At 50.9% G+C, this 16,894-nt stretch overlaps 1 protein-coding gene across 1 annotated transcript in view; it reads right to left on the bottom strand.

Annotated features, from left to right (window-relative positions):
* The window catches only part of FFAR4 (free fatty acid receptor 4), a 192,433-nt gene that overhangs the window by 41,970 nt on the left and 133,569 nt on the right, over positions 1-16,894 (bottom strand). Inside the window, exon 2 of the mRNA XM_086922483.1 lies at positions 8,194-8,322. Coding sequence (XP_086778609.1) covers positions 8,194-8,322 — 129 coding nt within the window. The remainder of the gene's footprint in view (positions 1-8,193; positions 8,323-16,894) is intronic.

Genomic DNA, 16,894 nt, shown 5'->3' on the forward strand with positions numbered 1-16,894 from the left:
AGCCCCGCCCCCTCCAGACAGACAGATGCTATTTACACACATCCCATGGGCCGGGGTGCAGGGCATTGGGGCATTGTCAACAGACCGAAGGCAGCCTCTGGGCGGTCAGGTAGGGCTGGGACAGAGTCACCCACATGCCATTGGTCGGTTCACTCATACACTTGCCTGGGCCTCGCGGTCATACTGTCAGTAATAAGTCTTCCAATTGCCACTTGATTTATCATTCAAATACCAGCTTTAAATATATTTAGCAAGTTCCTCCATTTTTCTCCAAACATCAGCTGATACGTTCTAAAAATACATACCTGTTAGACGGACCGGGAGGGTCGGCCGAGATTACGGGGAGAGGCCTCCAGGGAGAGCCGTCTCCAACGACTGTACAGATAAGTAACTTCCCCCCCACAGACGGACACCACACAAGATTGAAGGTTAACGAGACTTTATATGCAATTCTTAGGTTACGTCGATATGATACAAGGAGGTCTGGACTCAGGGGTCCCCTCGGTTCTGATCTCTGGTTGAGGAAAAGGGTAGCGGGACAGTCTTAGTTACCAATGAGTTCAATAGCTCTCAATCCTCGAGCTCGGCGTGGTTGCTGATCGGGCCGTGGAGGAGCCAAGCAGGTCCCGAGATGGATGAAGGATGGTCGACGGGCCGTGGAGAAGCCAAGCAGGTCCCGATGCAGATGACAGTTACAACGGTCCGCGGCCTCGCCAGCAGATCCGGACGACGGTGAAGGATGAAGGTTACGACGGCTGTGGCAGCGCCAACAGGCAGGATGATGGTGCACAGGACAGAGTTACGGCAGCGCCAGTAGTCCGTCCAGGATGAGTTCTTCTTTCGTCTCTCGACTCCAAGATACAACTCCTTCCTGTTCTGGAGCTGCCCCAGTTATAGGGCTGGCGTGCTTTGATGTCCGGACCCTCGCACTTGGAGGTCGGGAGGTCCGGGATGAGGGAGTCCAGACACCCAGCAGGGGGGTGGAGCCAGCGCCCGGGGAGGCGATGGGCGAGCGGCACTGGCCGGGGGAGAACCATCGACACCTCTTTCTCCCATTGACTGGCCAAGTAGCTCGCTCGCCTCCTGGGTGGAGGGTGGTGCCGGAATGTCTGAGGCCGGGCTAGGCCCAGGGTTGAGGTCGATCGGGGGCCAGGCGGCCTCGTGGCGAAGTGTCCAAGATGGCGGCCCGGGCTGGGCGCGTGGGTCGGCCGTGGATCGGACCCACGAGGTTATCATGCTCGAGGGCAGGTGTCCCTGAGGGGACGTAGGACGTGCAATGGTGGTGTGTGGTGCTTGTATGACTGGCTCGGGCTTGGTCGAGCCGGGGGAGAGCGGCCCGTCATGTGGCCTGTCCAACATGCGTCCCCCCCAGCTGAAGGCGGGGAGAGTTACCCATCCTCTTGGGGACTCTCTTCGTCGAGGCGGAAAAACCGGGACAGGCCATCCGCGTTGGCGTGGTCAGACCCAGGCCGGTGTTCAACGGTAAAGTCCATGCCTTGCAAGGAGATGGACCAGCGTAGCAGTTTTGGGTTTTCCCCCCGCATATGCATCAACCACTGCAGGGGTCGGTGGTCAGTCTGCACCCGGAAGTGGGTGCCAAAAAGGTAGGGTCGGAGCTTCTTGAGGGCCCATACCACAGCGAAGGCTTCCCTCTCTATGGTGCTCCAGCGTTGCTCCCGTGGTAGGAGTCTCCGGCTGATGAAGGCCACCGGTTGATCAAGGCCTTCGGTGTTCACCTGGGACAGGACCGCCCCAATGCCCTGGTCGGAGGCATCCGTCTGGACGACGAACTCCCGGCTGTAGTCTGGGGCCTGGAGTACAGGAGCGGAACACATGGCGGCCTTTAGCTGTTCGAAGGCCGCTTGACACTCTGGGGTCCAGTTCACCTTCTTGGGCTGATTTTTCGACGTGAGTTCGGTGAGAGGCCCCACGATGGTACCATAGTCTTTCACGAACCTTCGGTAGTAGCCCGTGAGGCCCAGGAAGGCTCGCACCTCAGTTTGAGTGTTAGGGGGTTGCCAGTTCTGGATGGCGGCAATTTTCAGTTGAAGAGGGGCCACTAGACCGCTTCCCACTTGGTGTCCGAGGTAGGTCACTGACCCTTGTCCAATTTGACATTTGCTGGCCTTGATCGTGAGGCCAGCTCGCTGAAGGGCTTGCAACACTGCTTGGAGGTGGTGGAGGTGCTCGGTCCAGTGGTGGCTGTACACAGCGATGTCGTCCAGGTAGGCGGCGCTGAACTCTTCGAGCCCCGCCAGGACCTGATTGACGAGCCGTTGGAACGTCGCTGGGGCATTTTTCATGCCGAAGGGCATGACCGTGAAGTGATAGTGGCCATCGGGGGTGGAGAAGGCAGAACGTTCTTGTGCTCGGGGTGTGAGGCCGATCTGCCAATATCCTGCCGTTAGATCGAAGATGCTGAGGTAGCGGGCAGCGCCCATTCGGTCGACCAGTTCATCTGCCCGGGGGATGGGGTGTGCGTCCGTTCTGGTGACTTCATTCAGGCCCCGGTAGTCGACACAGAACCGGAGTTCGGGTGTGGTTCCGGGGGCGGCTGCTTTGGGGACCAGTACGACCGGGCTGGCCCATGGACTGTCGGAGGGCTCGATGACCCCGAGCGTGAGCATCTTAGTTACTTCCGCCTGGATGCAGGCCCGTACCCGATCAGGTACGCGGTAGGCCCGGTGGCGGATAGGAGGGCTGTCTCCGGTGTCCACATCGTGCACACACCAGGAAGTGACACCTGGGGTGAGGGAGAACAGGCTGGCAAACCGTGATAGGAGGGCTTGGCACTCTTGGCGTTGTTCCTGGGAGAGGGTCTCCGAGAGTCGGACCCCATCCACGGAGCCGTCTTGCTCCTGGGTCCGCAAGAGGTCAGGGAGAGGCTCGGAGTCGTCCTCAACCCCGTTGTCTGTGGCCATCAAGAGGCTGAGTTCTGTTCGTGCAAAGTGGGGTTTCAGTCTGTTGGTGTGGAGGACTCGGAGCGGATTCCGGGCGGACTCCATATCGATCAGATAGGTGGCGGGTCCCTTGCGCTCGATTACTTTGAAGGGTCCCGTCCATTTGTCTTGGAGAGCGCACGGTTCTGTGGGGGACATTACCCAGACCTGTTGCCCCGGCTCGAATTCAATAGATGAGGCGTTCTGGTCATACCATCTCTTCATGTCCTCTTGACTGGCCTCTAGGTTGGCTTTCGCTAGGTCTCTGAACCGCTGGGACTGGTTGCGGAGGGTGAGGAGGTACCGGAAGACATCTGGAGGACTCTTGGCCGGAGGCAACTCCCAGCCTTCTTTGATCAGGCTGAGTGGCCCCCGTACTGGGTGCCCATAGAGCAGCTCGAATGGGCTGAAGCCTAGGGACTTCTGTGGGACCTCCCGGTAGGCGAAGAGGAGGCACGGCAGCAGCACGTCCCACTGGCGACGGAGGGGTTCTTCCAATCCCCCGATCATCCCTTTTAGAGTGCGATTGAACCGCTCAACAAGTCCGTTTCCTTGGGGGTGATAGGGGGTCGTGAAGCGGTAGGTGACCCCACACTGTTGCCAGAGGGACTTCATGTATTTGGAAATAAAGTTCGTGCCTCTGTCACTGACGACTTCTCGGGGGAACCCCACACGGGAGAAGATCCCCATCAGGGCCCTGCCGACCACTGGGGCTGTGACGGTCCGGAGAGGAATAGCCTCAGGGTAGCGGGTGGCGTGGTCCACTAGTACTAGGATGAAGCGATGGCCTTGTCTTGTACGTGGGTCTAGGGGTCCCACAATGTCTATTCCGACCCTCTCAAATGGGGTCGTGACTACGGGAAAGGGTTGCAGGGGGGCCTTTAATTTGCGGCCGCTCTTCCCACTGGCTTGGCACGTGGGGCAAGATCGGCAATGCTGGTGCACATCGTTTCTCATTTTTGGCCAGAAGAAGTGGGTCACTAGGCGGCTGTAGGTTTTATCTTGTCCCAGGTGCCCTGCCAGGGGGACATCGTGGGCCAGATGTAGCAGGAAGTCTCTAAAGCGGAGTGGCACCACTAGTACTCGGTTGGCCCCCAGCTCGGCGATTCGTTGCTCGCTGTACAGTAGGTCATTGTCCCAGTAGACCCAATGAGTTCCGGAGGTATCCCCTGCGCTTTGGGCGAGCGCTTGTTGTCGGAGTCCCTCAAGGGAGGGACAGGTCTTCTGCTCCTGACGAAATTGTTCTTGTGTGGGCCCCCCTTCTTGAGCCCACTGGTCGAGATTAGCAAGGTCGGAAGGTTGAGCAGGTTCGAGGGGGATGCCCTGGTCGGGGGTCTCGGCGGGGGCGACCGGAGGCGGAGGCGCCGGCCATTCTGGTTCTTCCGGGTGATGGTTGGCACGGGCGGCCATAGACCGGGTGGTGACGCACGCCCAGTCTGGGACGCCCAACATCCCCAAGTGTTCTTTTCGCTCCACGGCTGCCCACGGGGAGCTTTCCAGGTCATTTCCGAGGAGGCAGTCCACGGGGGCGTCGTCTCGGACCGTTACTTTCAACATGCCGGAGACCCCTCCCCACTCAAAGGGGACGCAGGCCATCCGACACAGACTCTCCGAGTTGTCGGCTGATCGTACAGGGCAGAGAATGTTCGGTAGATATTGTTCTGGGGTCACCAGATGACAGCGGACGGCTGTCACACTGGCCCCGGTGTCTCGAAGGGCTTCGGCCCGTTGTCCATTGATGCTCACCCATTGGCTGTACTTCTGGGTGTTAGCGGGTAGGGGGACCCGCGGGACCATGTCTCTTCCCCCTAAGCACGCGAGAGTCATGGCGGCTGGCTCCCACCCTTGATACTCTTGCTCGTCTGTTTCTGGTTCCTCGGAGATCTGTTCTTCCCCTAGTGCCGCGGCGGCCACCTGGCGGGGTCTTGGGCTCGGATACTGCGGGCAGCTTGGGTCATTTGCATAGTGGCCTACTCGTTGGCATCGGTGACATGTAACATTGGCTCTGTATCCCGGTCGCGCCGGGGTGCTGCCCCGGTTGGCCGGGGGGGTGGTGCTGGTAGTGGGGGCGGCCGGAGTGTTGTCTCTTCCTCGTCCTTGGCCCCCTCCTCCTCCTCTGGATCGGTGGTGACCATTGTTGTTCCTGTTCTGCTCGTAGGACCCATTCCGGCCCACTCGGGTGATCTCCCACCGGTCAGCTTCGGTTGCGAGCTGCCGGGGATCGGTTAACTTGCTGTCGAGGAGGTGTTGGCGTAGTTCAATGAAGCAGTTGTTGGACAGATGCTCCCATACCATCAGATTGAACAACTGCTCGTAGGTCGTGACGTTGTTCCCTCTGATCCAGCCTTCGAAGGCTCGGCTGAAGTACGTTACATAGTCCACCCAAGTTGTACCTGGAATGCGTGTGCAGTCTCGGAACCTCTGACGGTACATCTCGGGCGTGAGGCCATAGCGAGTGAGGAGTGCCGCTTTCATATGGTCGTAGGAGGTCATCTGGTGGTCTGGGAGCTGTAACAGAGTATCGCGGCCCTCATTGAGGAATTTGCCCCATAGGCCGGCTCCCCAGTCGGCTCTATCGATCCGGTGCGCAGTCATCGCGATTTCATATGCCTTAAACCATTGCTGGATGTCGTCTTCTCGAAAATATTCTCGGACCACATCCTTGGGGATGTGCACTTTTTTGTCCGTGGTCCCGGGGGTGGACGGTCTGTCGGGCACCCCTAATTCTTTATTCTGTTTGCGCAGGTTGATCTCGGCTAGGTTCCGCTCGTGCTCGTACGTTAGTCTTTTTTCCTCGAGCTCCCTTTGCCTCTGTTTCTCCTCTCTTTCTTCTCGGAGGCGAAGGTGCTCTAAGTTTATTTTTTGCTCGGCCAATTTGAGTTCTATGTCCATCTTGAGTCGGGCCATTTCAAGTTCGTGTAGTCGGGCTTTTTCTCTTTCTTGGATCTCGTCTTGCGAGAGACCCGTTCTTTGCTCTTCAGGGGCCGTGTTGGTTTTTTTCGCGGTGCTTTGCTCCGGGGCTTCGACATCCCCGGTCTCTGCCCAAGATTCTAGGGCATGCTTAAAATCGTCCTTGGTACTTAGTCCGGTGGTAGCGATACCTAGTTCGATGCAGAACTGCTTTAGTTCACGATGGCTGTATTCCTCTAGCTTTTCCATTTGGAACTTCCCAGTTGATCCGCTCTCTTTAGTCGACATTGTTGTTCGTTGTGGGGTGAGCTACTCTCTGTACGTTATGCGGTGATTCGGATCGCGCCGCTGGCCACCAATGTTAGACGGACCGGGAGGGTCGGCCGAGATTACGGGGAGAGGCCTCCAGGGAGAGCCGTCTCCAACGACTGTACAGATAAGTAACTTCCCCCCCACAGACGGACACCACACAAGATTGAAGGTTAACGAGACTTTATATGCAATTCTTAGGTTACGTCGATATGATACAAGGAGGTCTGGACTCAGGGGTCCCCTCGGTTCTGATCTCTGGTTGAGGAAAAGGGTAGCGGGACAGTCTTAGTTACCAATGAGTTCAATAGCTCTCAATCCTCGAGCTCGGCGTGGTTGCTGATCGGGCCGTGGAGGAGCCAAGCAGGTCCCGAGATGGATGAAGGATGGTCGACGGGCCGTGGAGAAGCCAAGCAGGTCCCGATGCAGATGACAGTTACAACGGTCCGCGGCCTCGCCAGCAGATCCGGACGACGGTGAAGGATGAAGGTTACGACGGCTGTGGCAGCGCCAACAGGCAGGATGATGGTGCACAGGACAGAGTTACGGCAGCGCCAGTAGTCCGTCCAGGATGAGTTCTTCTTTCGTCTCTCGACTCCAAGATACAACTCCTTCCTGTTCTGGAGCTGCCCCAGTTATAGGGCTGGCGTGCTTTGATGTCCGGACCCTCGCACTTGGAGGTCGGGAGGTCCGGGATGAGGGAGTCCAGACACCCAGCAGGGGGGTGGAGCCAGCGCCCGGGGAGGCGATGGGCGAGCGGCACTGGCCGGGGGAGAACCATCGACACCTCTTTCTCCCATTGACTGGCCAAGTAGCTCGCTCGCCTCCTGGGTGGAGGGTGGTGCCGGAATGTCTGAGGCCGGGCTAGGCCCAGGGTTGAGGTCGATCGGGGGCCAGGCGGCCTCGTGGCGAAGTGTCCAAGATGGCGGCCCGGGCTGGGCGCGTGGGTCGGCCGTGGATCGGACCCACGAGGTTATCATGCTCGAGGGCAGGTGTCCCTGAGGGGACGTAGGACGTGCAATGGTGGTGTGTGGTGCTTGTATGACTGGCTCGGGCTTGGTCGAGCCGGGGGAGAGCGGCCCGTCATGTGGCCTGTCCAACAATACCTTTTGGTCTGAAATACACACATTTTAATTTTGGTTTACATGTATTAATTTAACCAAGCAAAAGGTCCAAATGTTATAGTTTGGACTGCACACAGGAGAGCTACTTACAAGTAGTCTGACAGCTACCAATAGCTCACGAGCTACTCATTGGAGAAGACTGAAACACAAGACCATGTCATGGTAGGACAGGCATTTACCCGGTGGGCTGGAGCCCCTTGAGGCCAATATTAGGTCAGCGGGGCTCTGTCACTTTCCTCAACTCCCCAAGGTTTATTGCGACAGTCACAGGGAGGCTTCAAAAGAGAGAGAGAGAGGAATGGGGAGATAGAGAGAAAGCAACCAGAGAGAGAGAGAGAGAGAGTGAATGGATGGAAGGAAAGAGAGAGATTGTGCCAGGCAGATAAAAGGAGCGAATTGGTTTGAATATTTTAGACAGGGCTGATGTGGCATCCCAGTCCACCCCTGACCACAATGCGCACTGCTTTCCTCCAGCAACAGACACACATACTGAAGTGCTATGGATATGCTTTGGAGACATAGAGAGGGAAAATGAAATGGGGGACAGGCACAAGTTTGATTTTGTTAGAAAGTTTAAAAATAAAGAAATGATAGGAGAGATTTTCCTTGTGAAGTGAGCTACTTTTTAGGCAGATCTTGTGCACACGTGAGCAAGCAAAATGCCCCTCTTTATATGAATATACGTGTGCATTTATTATTCATAATTTGTTTTACAAGAGGCTGGGGAAAAAGCTAAAGCTGGCTCTAGGCCAGGTATGAAAAGCAGTGTTACAAACATATCAGTAATATAAAGTTAATCATTCTTAACATATCTGTTCGACTCTTTCCAAAAGCGTCCTACCAATCAGAAGCAGCTTATCAATGTACTACATGCAATGATTCAATCTTATTTGATATATATGAAACAGTACCTTGAATATTTTCGTATAACCGATGATAATGCTTAGACCAGGTATTAAGAAATCCAAAACGACAAACAATACATCCCAAACGAATTCAGCTGCAACCGAAGGCCAAATCATGGTGCAAATTTGAAAGTCCTATTGAAAAAGAAAAAGAAATGTCACAAAAAAAGGCCACACTCGTTCTCAACAGGCACATTTAATTATTATGCCCTTATTGCAGTGAGGACCCATCAAAGAAGTGATTGGTCTGACAAACACAGGAAGAGATCAGTGGTCTGTGGACAAGCCGGAAGTTGTGGCATTTCATTTTCAAACTAAACGTGAGCCATTTAGCATGTGATTCTAGCGAAAATTCTGTAAAGTAGGGCACTCACAAAAGAAGCATTGACAAATGCAATACGTCTGGCTTTTTAAAACAAATTCAAATTCAAATTCACCTCATTCGGTTTTCAATTCATAATAAAAAAACATAAAAGCATAACACACAAAAACAAAATACAATTCTTTGGATTCCTTGCTTTAAGGGGCACCACTCGTCATCTTATATTAATATTTTTCACGTATATCCAATACAATAATAAGTACATTGCTCAATGAAAACATTCATAATTTAAAAACAATTTGTGCAAATCATACAGTTTCTTAAAATTCAAATATTTTTCCTTGATTTAATTACAGCTTTTAAAAATAGTGCTATATTTTTTGCATAACAATCATTTTCCAAAAATTGGAGTGCCAGATAGGCCGGACGACATTGCCTCATACTCCAAATTTTTAAAATTGGAAGGATCCACCTTTTTCTATATACCCTATAATATTTACAAAATAAAACAATATGTATTGTCGGCGCTGCAAGACCATCACATGGGCACGGTCCTACATTTTTTGACCAATCGTTTATTGTAGGAAATGAAACTAGATGATAAAAAGAATCTAATCTAAATTGAACCAATACACATCTATCATATCCAGTTCCATGATAGGTCAGATATGGTTGCATTCCTGCAGAAGAAAGAATCATCTGGTTTAGGCAGACTGTAGACTTATGGGCTTCACTCCTGTATCTAAGTTCGTCCAGATGTAGCATACACTGTTTTTGAAAATCTTTTCTAGAGATATTATTCAGCTATAATGGGTTGTTAAAAATTCAGGCTGTCCTAGATCTATCATGAAATCTTTGATGTACTTCAGCCATCTAATAGCTAGGGCTTGCTCTAGTTTAACCCCTCCCATGCTCATGACGAGCTCAGCTCGTCATGAGCCGTGGAACGCTCACACTCGGGGCTAATTCCCCTGCTGTGCTGAGCGTTCCATTAAACGGGCATGGTCGTGACGAGCTCAGCTCGTCATGAGCACCGGGGTGCTGTGCGTCCCCCCCCCCCTCCCACAGCACGGGAATGTGCCCCGCAGCCAAGGGGTTAAGGAAATCTCTTTTAACGCTTTGATTAAATGTTGTTTTTGTTGACGTCCAGATACGATGCCACAATAAAAGTGGCTGGACTCTCATTTTATTTGTTATATACTGCAGCCCTAGCTCTGTGTGGCAAACAAAAGTTGAAGTAGATCGAGGGACCGCAAATATATAGAGGATAAAAGCGTTTTCTACTTTCTGTATCTCCGATGCATTGCAATATCCCCAAATCCCTGCCCCATATAAAACTGCACTAACGCACTTGGCCTCATATATCTTAATCAATTCCAGTGGCGGCCTCTTTCCTAATTTCGGCGTAAAATTCACAAGGGCAGTTGTAGATTACATAAATAAGAGTTTCTTTGCTCTTATGGCCTGTTGCCAAGGACCTTTAGTATCCATAAGGATACCGAAATATTAATATGATTTTGTATTTTCAAGTTTGCTGTTACCAATAAAGATAGTTTTCTCTTTCCTAGTGGCCTTCCCGTAAGTCATTACGTAGGTTTTTGTAACATTTATCTTTAAATCAAGGCTTTCCATGTAGTTGTTATATTTGTTTAGAGCCCGCTGTAGCTCTATTGGTGTTTGGGCCATTATCACGGCATCATCGGCGTAGAGTAGGGTTGGTATAGGTTTGATTTTGTACCTGAGGCAGGTCCTGACACCCCTCAAGCATCACCTGCTCTAGACCGTTTGTGTACAGGGTAAACAGGAAGGGTGCCAGGACACAGCCCTGTCTAACCCCCCTCTCTACGGTGAATGGAGCCGTGTTTTCCCCGTTTGGTCCAAACCTTACCTTGGCTCTGGCATCAGAATATAATCCTCTAACAACTTGGATTAGGGCTTCTTCGACTCCCATCGCTTCAAGGGTCCTTCATAATTTCTCATGACATGCACAATTGAAAGCGGTGGAGAGATCGACAAAGGCCAGGTACAAATTCCCTTTTTTTGCCCTCATATATATTTTTCGATCAAGATAGTTAAGTTTAGGCCCTGTTCTATGGTTCCCAGGCCTTCCCTAAAACCAAATTGCAAGTCAGTTAGTGTTTCATTGTCCTCAGCCCATTCCTGAATACGATTTAAAATGATATGCCTCAACACCTTCCCCACCGAATCCAATAGAGAAATCGGCTGATAACATGTTGGATTTTGTTTATATCCTTTTTTAAAGATTGAGACCATTATTGACTCCAGCCAAGATCCTATTAGTCCAACTTTGCAAGCTGCTGCAAGTACCTGTTTTATTATGGGGAACCATAGCTCTAGATTATGTTTAAATATATCTATGGGCAACCTATCTGGTCTCGGGGCCTTGTTACCCTTGCTGGCTTTCAGGGCAAGTTGAACTTCATCCAAAGTAAAATGTATATTAATCGGGAAGGACAGTTTTGTGGGACTAGGCGAGACGGGATAGTCACTCGGCTGGCTGACTTCCTTCTTCTTTTTTTTCTTTTCAAGCCAGGCTTTTAGCTTACCCGCCTTATCTCCGTGCTCGTACACTCTACTCTGTGTCTCCTCATTCTGCGCTTTGGCCTTGTCTCTGGCAAGACCTTTGAGCTCATTCTGCCACAATTTTAATTGGTGCTGGCCCTCCGGGGTGGCTGCCCGGACCACCTCTCTTTCCAATCTCAACACTTCTTCTTCCGCCTTTTCCAAGTCTGCCAATCGTTCCCTCTTCTTCTTGGCTGTCAAGGACAAGGCCTCCTCCCGGACTACAGTTTTATATGCTTCCCACAGAGTCTGAGCAGAGTCCACAGTTTCTCTGTTTTCCTGAAAATACCTGTCCCTGACCTTAATCAATTCCTTCTTTGTGGTGGGGTCTTTCAGTTGCCAAGCACTTATGGGGGCAATTCTGCCTACATTAAAACAGTCTACCTCCAGCCGGAGCCAAACTGGCACGTGGTCCGAGATGACTCTCCCTAAATGCCGTGCCTCACAAACATTGTGAGCCTGAGCCACTGGCACTAGTATGTAATCTATCCTGGATAGGCTATGGTGTGCAGCGGAAACATGTGTGTGGTGTACCTCATACGGATTGCGTAACCGCCAACCATCCACCAGACCTGTCGTCTCGAGAAAGTCTGGGAGCCACCTCTGTGCTGGCCGCAACACCCGGGCAGGTTGTCGATCCACCTCACCATCCATGACTACATTAAAATCACCTCACAACACTAGGAGGCCTAAGGGTAGAGTCAAAAAGATAGAGCCCAGATCACAACATGTTTCAGAGTGCAGACCTGGTGGGACATAGATGGAAACAAGAGTAATCGTCCTCCCCTCCCACTGCCCTGAAATTCCAATGTACCTGCCTCGCTTGTCAACCCAAGTGGCCTGAACAGTCAGGGGAAAGGAGTTTTTAATCAAAATACCGACTCCCCTTGAACCTGTGGTGAACCCCACATGTGCCACCAACTTATAACCCCCCTATGCAGGCCATGCAACGATTCCCGATAAGATGCGTCTCTTGCAGCAGTGCCACATCCGGAGAGTGCCTTCAGAGAAATTGGCTAACCATCCCTTTCTTAATCTTGTCCCCTAGGCCATTCACATTCCAGCTAAGCACACTGATCCCCGATCCTTGTCTAACTTTCGACATCATGGTGGTTTGGAAACAATACGCTCACAGCCTTGTCACCTGATGACAGCAAAAATAAACAAAACACAAACAGCCCCTTAAGTCTCCCGTTACTTGACATTAACAAATCCAAACCAATCACCAACAATCCCTTGAACATCAGATTCGAGAGGACCCTCAACCCCCACCCACCCTCCCTGCAGCCCTGCTCACGGCTTCCGCCCATCCCCAACTGGCAGTGTGCCTGTCGCCCCATACACTAAGCTACTAACTAACTAAAAGTAGAAAGAAGGAGGAAACCAGGACCCTGTCTCCCCCCACCCCATCGAAACTACCCCACTCTGTGTCCATAACAGTACGCAGTTCGGGAATCAATACAAAGTACACGTGGGTCGAGCCCACTACCTGACAAATGTCAAAAGTTCCAAATAGTCTATGTTCGCCGTCATTCCAGCTCCTCCAGTCCACCGCCTCCATCACGGTCTTGCCGCTCCGATCCACTCGGGGGACGATTTTTCAACCAGTCTGAAGCCACCTCTGGATTATCAAAAAATCAAACCCTACCCTCGGCCTCCACTCTCAACCGGGCAGGGAACATCATTGCATACTTCAGACCTCTATCTCTGAGCTTCTACTTCACTCCGAGGAAACTTTGACGCTGTTTCTGAACTGCTTGGGTAAAATCCGGGAAAAAGGATATAGTAGAATTTTAATAGGGCCTCCCGACCGAGAGGCCTGCAGGATAGCGTCCCTGTCTCTAAAGTTTAATACCCTAGCAATCATTGGGCAAGGAGGTGCCCCCGGCCTGGGTCTCCCCCCCGGCACTCTATGCACTCGTTCAATCGTAAAGAAGTTACCCAGTTCCTTGGGCTTGAGATTATTGAGGATTATGTCTTCGACAAACAGGTCTGGGACCGGGCCTTCGGCCTCCTCAGGAACGCCAATAAGACGGGCATTATTGCGGCGAGCCCTTCCCTCATAGTCATCCAACTTCCGATTGTTCAGTGCGCAAGAGGCCTTAAGGTCCCGCACTTCCTGCTGGAGCTGTGCCACGTCATCTGTTAAGCAGGTGGTCTTGATATCTGGAGACTTGACTTTCACACTTGTTTTGGTGAGGTCCGTCCGTATGAGATTGACTTTGATGGTTACAGTGTCAAGTTTGTGGTCCAGCGTCTCCATCTTTTGACCCCAGCGAAGTCTTGACACCGTCGATCGCCGCCATCACATCAAGCAGCGTCGGCTCAGCTGGCTGGCCAGAAAAATCTCCTCCGCTCAACTGACTCTGTCTCAAATCCGGCGGCTACCCCCGAGGCATCATATAGCGATCCGGTTTATTAGATTGGACTTGTCGTGACCGCTTAGAGGTTCTTGACTGCTGCCTGTCAACCTTGGGCTTAGATGCCATCGTAAATACCCCTTCAATGGGTCCCTTGCCACACCACTTAACCCAGGCACAACAATGGCGCACTGCTTCCCTCTGCTGGACAGCAACGAGCAAGCGGACAGCACCACAAAACGGCCCGGCCATCAGGACGGGCCACCAGACAGGCCTAGTTGTGAGGCCCCTGTCGCGGAAAAGTACCTGGATCTCTAAAATTCCAATCTCAGGCCACAGGGGATTCACTGGCGCAGACAGGCGCGCCCACCCAGAACAGCTGTGTCAGTTGCCAGATCCAGCAGGCTGATCACCACACCCAATGAAGGATAGTCAGGGGCTTCCGCAATGTATCACCCTCAAGAGGGGTCAACTTCCACACTCCAAATGCCCAGAGGAAGTAATCCAAAGAGCGGGAGCGCTCCTCCTCCCAGCCAGCATCCCGAAGAGGCCTCTACGCCACCTCCGCCTTTCACGTTGACCTGTGAAGAACCGGGTTTTAAACCCAGCGGCGCCAGGGGCACGCTCAAAGTCTTCGGATTCACCTGTCTTGGTATACAGAGACACTGAATACTTCTGGGTGGCGTCAAAGACCAAATTTATTAGCTGCAGCTAGTAACAGAAATCCTAGAAATACAACACAGTGTACAACTCAGGAAACTGTTAAATTTTTGTAAGGCAAAACATCCCTTTTTATGCCCAAATTCACATTACAAATGCACACCCACTGCACAAAATTCTAGCCACTAAGATACATTTTCCCACGCAGCATCACATAGCAAAAACCTCAATTTACATTGTCCCAACCCACAAGTTAATTATTAGGAATGTCCCAAATTCAATCTCCACAAGTCGGACAAACCCATAATTGAAAGCACAATGCATATAATGAAGAAAGCATTGAAAGGAAACAATGACAGATAACGAGCAAGATAAGGCATATGTAAAGAAACTAAAAGTTAACGATGTCCTGAACATTGATTGGCAATCTCAGACACCGATCAACCAAGGAAATTGGCTTAGCGAGGTCAGTTTCAGGTGAAGGAGTCAGTTTTTTATAGTTCACTCACAAGTCAAAAAAGGCCTAGTTAATAAGTGCATGAACAACGAAGCCCATGCAACTTTGTTCGTTTGGTTACCTCTAGGGGCCTAAGTGATGGCAACACAAAATGGAGACACGACAAAATGGAACCCGTATTCGAGACAAAGTCTCTGAATACGTAATGAACTCGCTAGTTAACGTTACGAATTCACTCCATATTAGCCGCACTTACTAAATACGGTACAACATCACCAAAATCGTGACGGAACCATAACCTCACTGGACAAGACAGAATTTACAGAACCTCACCTGAGTTCCCTCAAGGATCCAGGAGCGTAGGTGCCCGCCAGGTCAGCAACCAAAGTAATTGGTAGGTCCCACCCACGGGCCCTCAGCCACAAATAGTCTGCTCATATTCAGGGCGGGCACTCAGGAAGCAGCCCCCACCCGAGGACCAGTAAGTTGCTCCACTGCCCCCTCAAGCGTCTCACAGCCAAAAGGGGCACTTATGGTCAACTGGGGGGCCCACCTCTCCACCGATGAGCCCCGGGCCAAGGCAGACAAACGGGCGCCCGTGACAGGCCACACAAGCTGGGGGCAGCAGATAGTCAACAGCGTTACTCACTGTCCTTCAGCCTCATAAATGCGCCGCCTCCGCTTTCCCAGGAGTCAGCTGCTTTGAGCACTCAAGGTGGGGGGGGGGGCACCCGCAGCCCCTGGTAATGCCACCTCTCCCCTCCCACCTTCTCAGGCGGGGGGGCATCCGTCACTCGCCAAGACACCGCTGTACCGGGGCCATAGGCTCTGGATCGTCTCAGATCTCATAAAGAGAGAGTTGACCACTCGCTAGAATGCAGTGCTATCCCTATCTAAGCTTGCCTTATGTAAATCAGCCAATGCGTTCATTTTTAGTTCTTTCTTTCTTACTTTTAGATCTTGGTTATACATTTTCCTTAATTGAGTTATTGCTACTCTGTCCCGTTCCTTCTTATGTTGGGCGTTCTTGAGGTTGGCATATGCTTTTGTTCAATTTTTATCAAACCAACCTTCTTTCTTTCTTTTCCCCTTCCCTTTTCAAAGAGTCCCTGATGGTGTCTGTAATACGTGTATAAGCACCCAATATGTCTTCATATGGTGTGGACTCCTCAAGGCACTTAAGGATATCATCCATGCTATTTTCAACCACTACTTTCATTATTACAGAAGGCTCTACCTGGTCCCATTTTAATGAATACCCATTTAATTTGTTTATTTCTAAGCACTGTAATTTTAAGGTTCTTTCAGAGCGTACTTTCTGTACTTTTTTTGCGACTGATATCACCAAGCTTTGGGGAAAATGGTCGCTTAAGACATTTTTGTGGGTTTTAAAACTTAGGACCCTAGAGGCCAACCTATTTGGGGTCATTATAAAATCAATGATTGTGTTCATTCCCCTACCATGAAAAGTCTTGGAAAACGGGGTGGGCGGCGAAGTCATGACGTTTGCAAATCCCATATCTAAAAAGAATAATACTTCATTTAGGGCATCACCCTGTAGGTTATGGGAAAAATGTGGGATATTAAATTCTCTCGCATCCAAGAGGCCACACAATGCCTCATCACTATGTGGGCACAGAGCAGTATTAAAATCGCCCCCCACCCCCAGACTAGTAATACATCTTCCCTATGATCATTCAGGTTATTCAACAGTACATCTCTAAGCTGCTTTAGTATATCTATTACATTTTCCCTCTTTGCATTGTTATAAAAATTCACCAAAATTACAGTATCCCTCATATCTATTTTCATAGTCAGGACTTGACAATTTGGTTCAGAGATGTTCGGCAATACTTTGTTTGACCTTAGCAAAATTGACACGTATATGCACAGACCTCCCATAGGTCTCCCACTTGCAGATGGTAAGGCTGGTGTGTTCAAGGTCTTATAGCCTTCAATGTGCAGTTCCTCTCGAGACCATGTTTCCTGTAAACACAATATATGTCAAATTTACTATCAAAATGCAGCCAAACCTGGTTCGATAGTTTGGGGCGAAGCCCTGCTGCATTCCAGAAAAGAACCGTAATACTGTGTGTGGTATCCGTTTCTTGTGTTATGTAAAAAAGTGGATGTTGACCTAATATGTAATACATTTTGTGGGAGCACTGAATCTTCTACACTATTTATGATATTTGCTCTAAATATATCTCTCAGATCCTGGCAGTTTTCCCATTCAGGTAAAACACAATTAGTATTTTTAATATTTTCCCGGTAGTCCTGTTTTTTACTGGCCTAGGCTCAACAGCGGGACTATTAATTAAGACT

The sequence above is a fragment of the Lissotriton vulgaris genome, chromosome 5 (genome assembly GCF_964263255.1).
Source record: "Lissotriton vulgaris chromosome 5, aLisVul1.2, whole genome shotgun sequence".
Classification (NCBI taxonomy): domain Eukaryota; kingdom Metazoa; phylum Chordata; class Amphibia; order Caudata; family Salamandridae; genus Lissotriton; species Lissotriton vulgaris.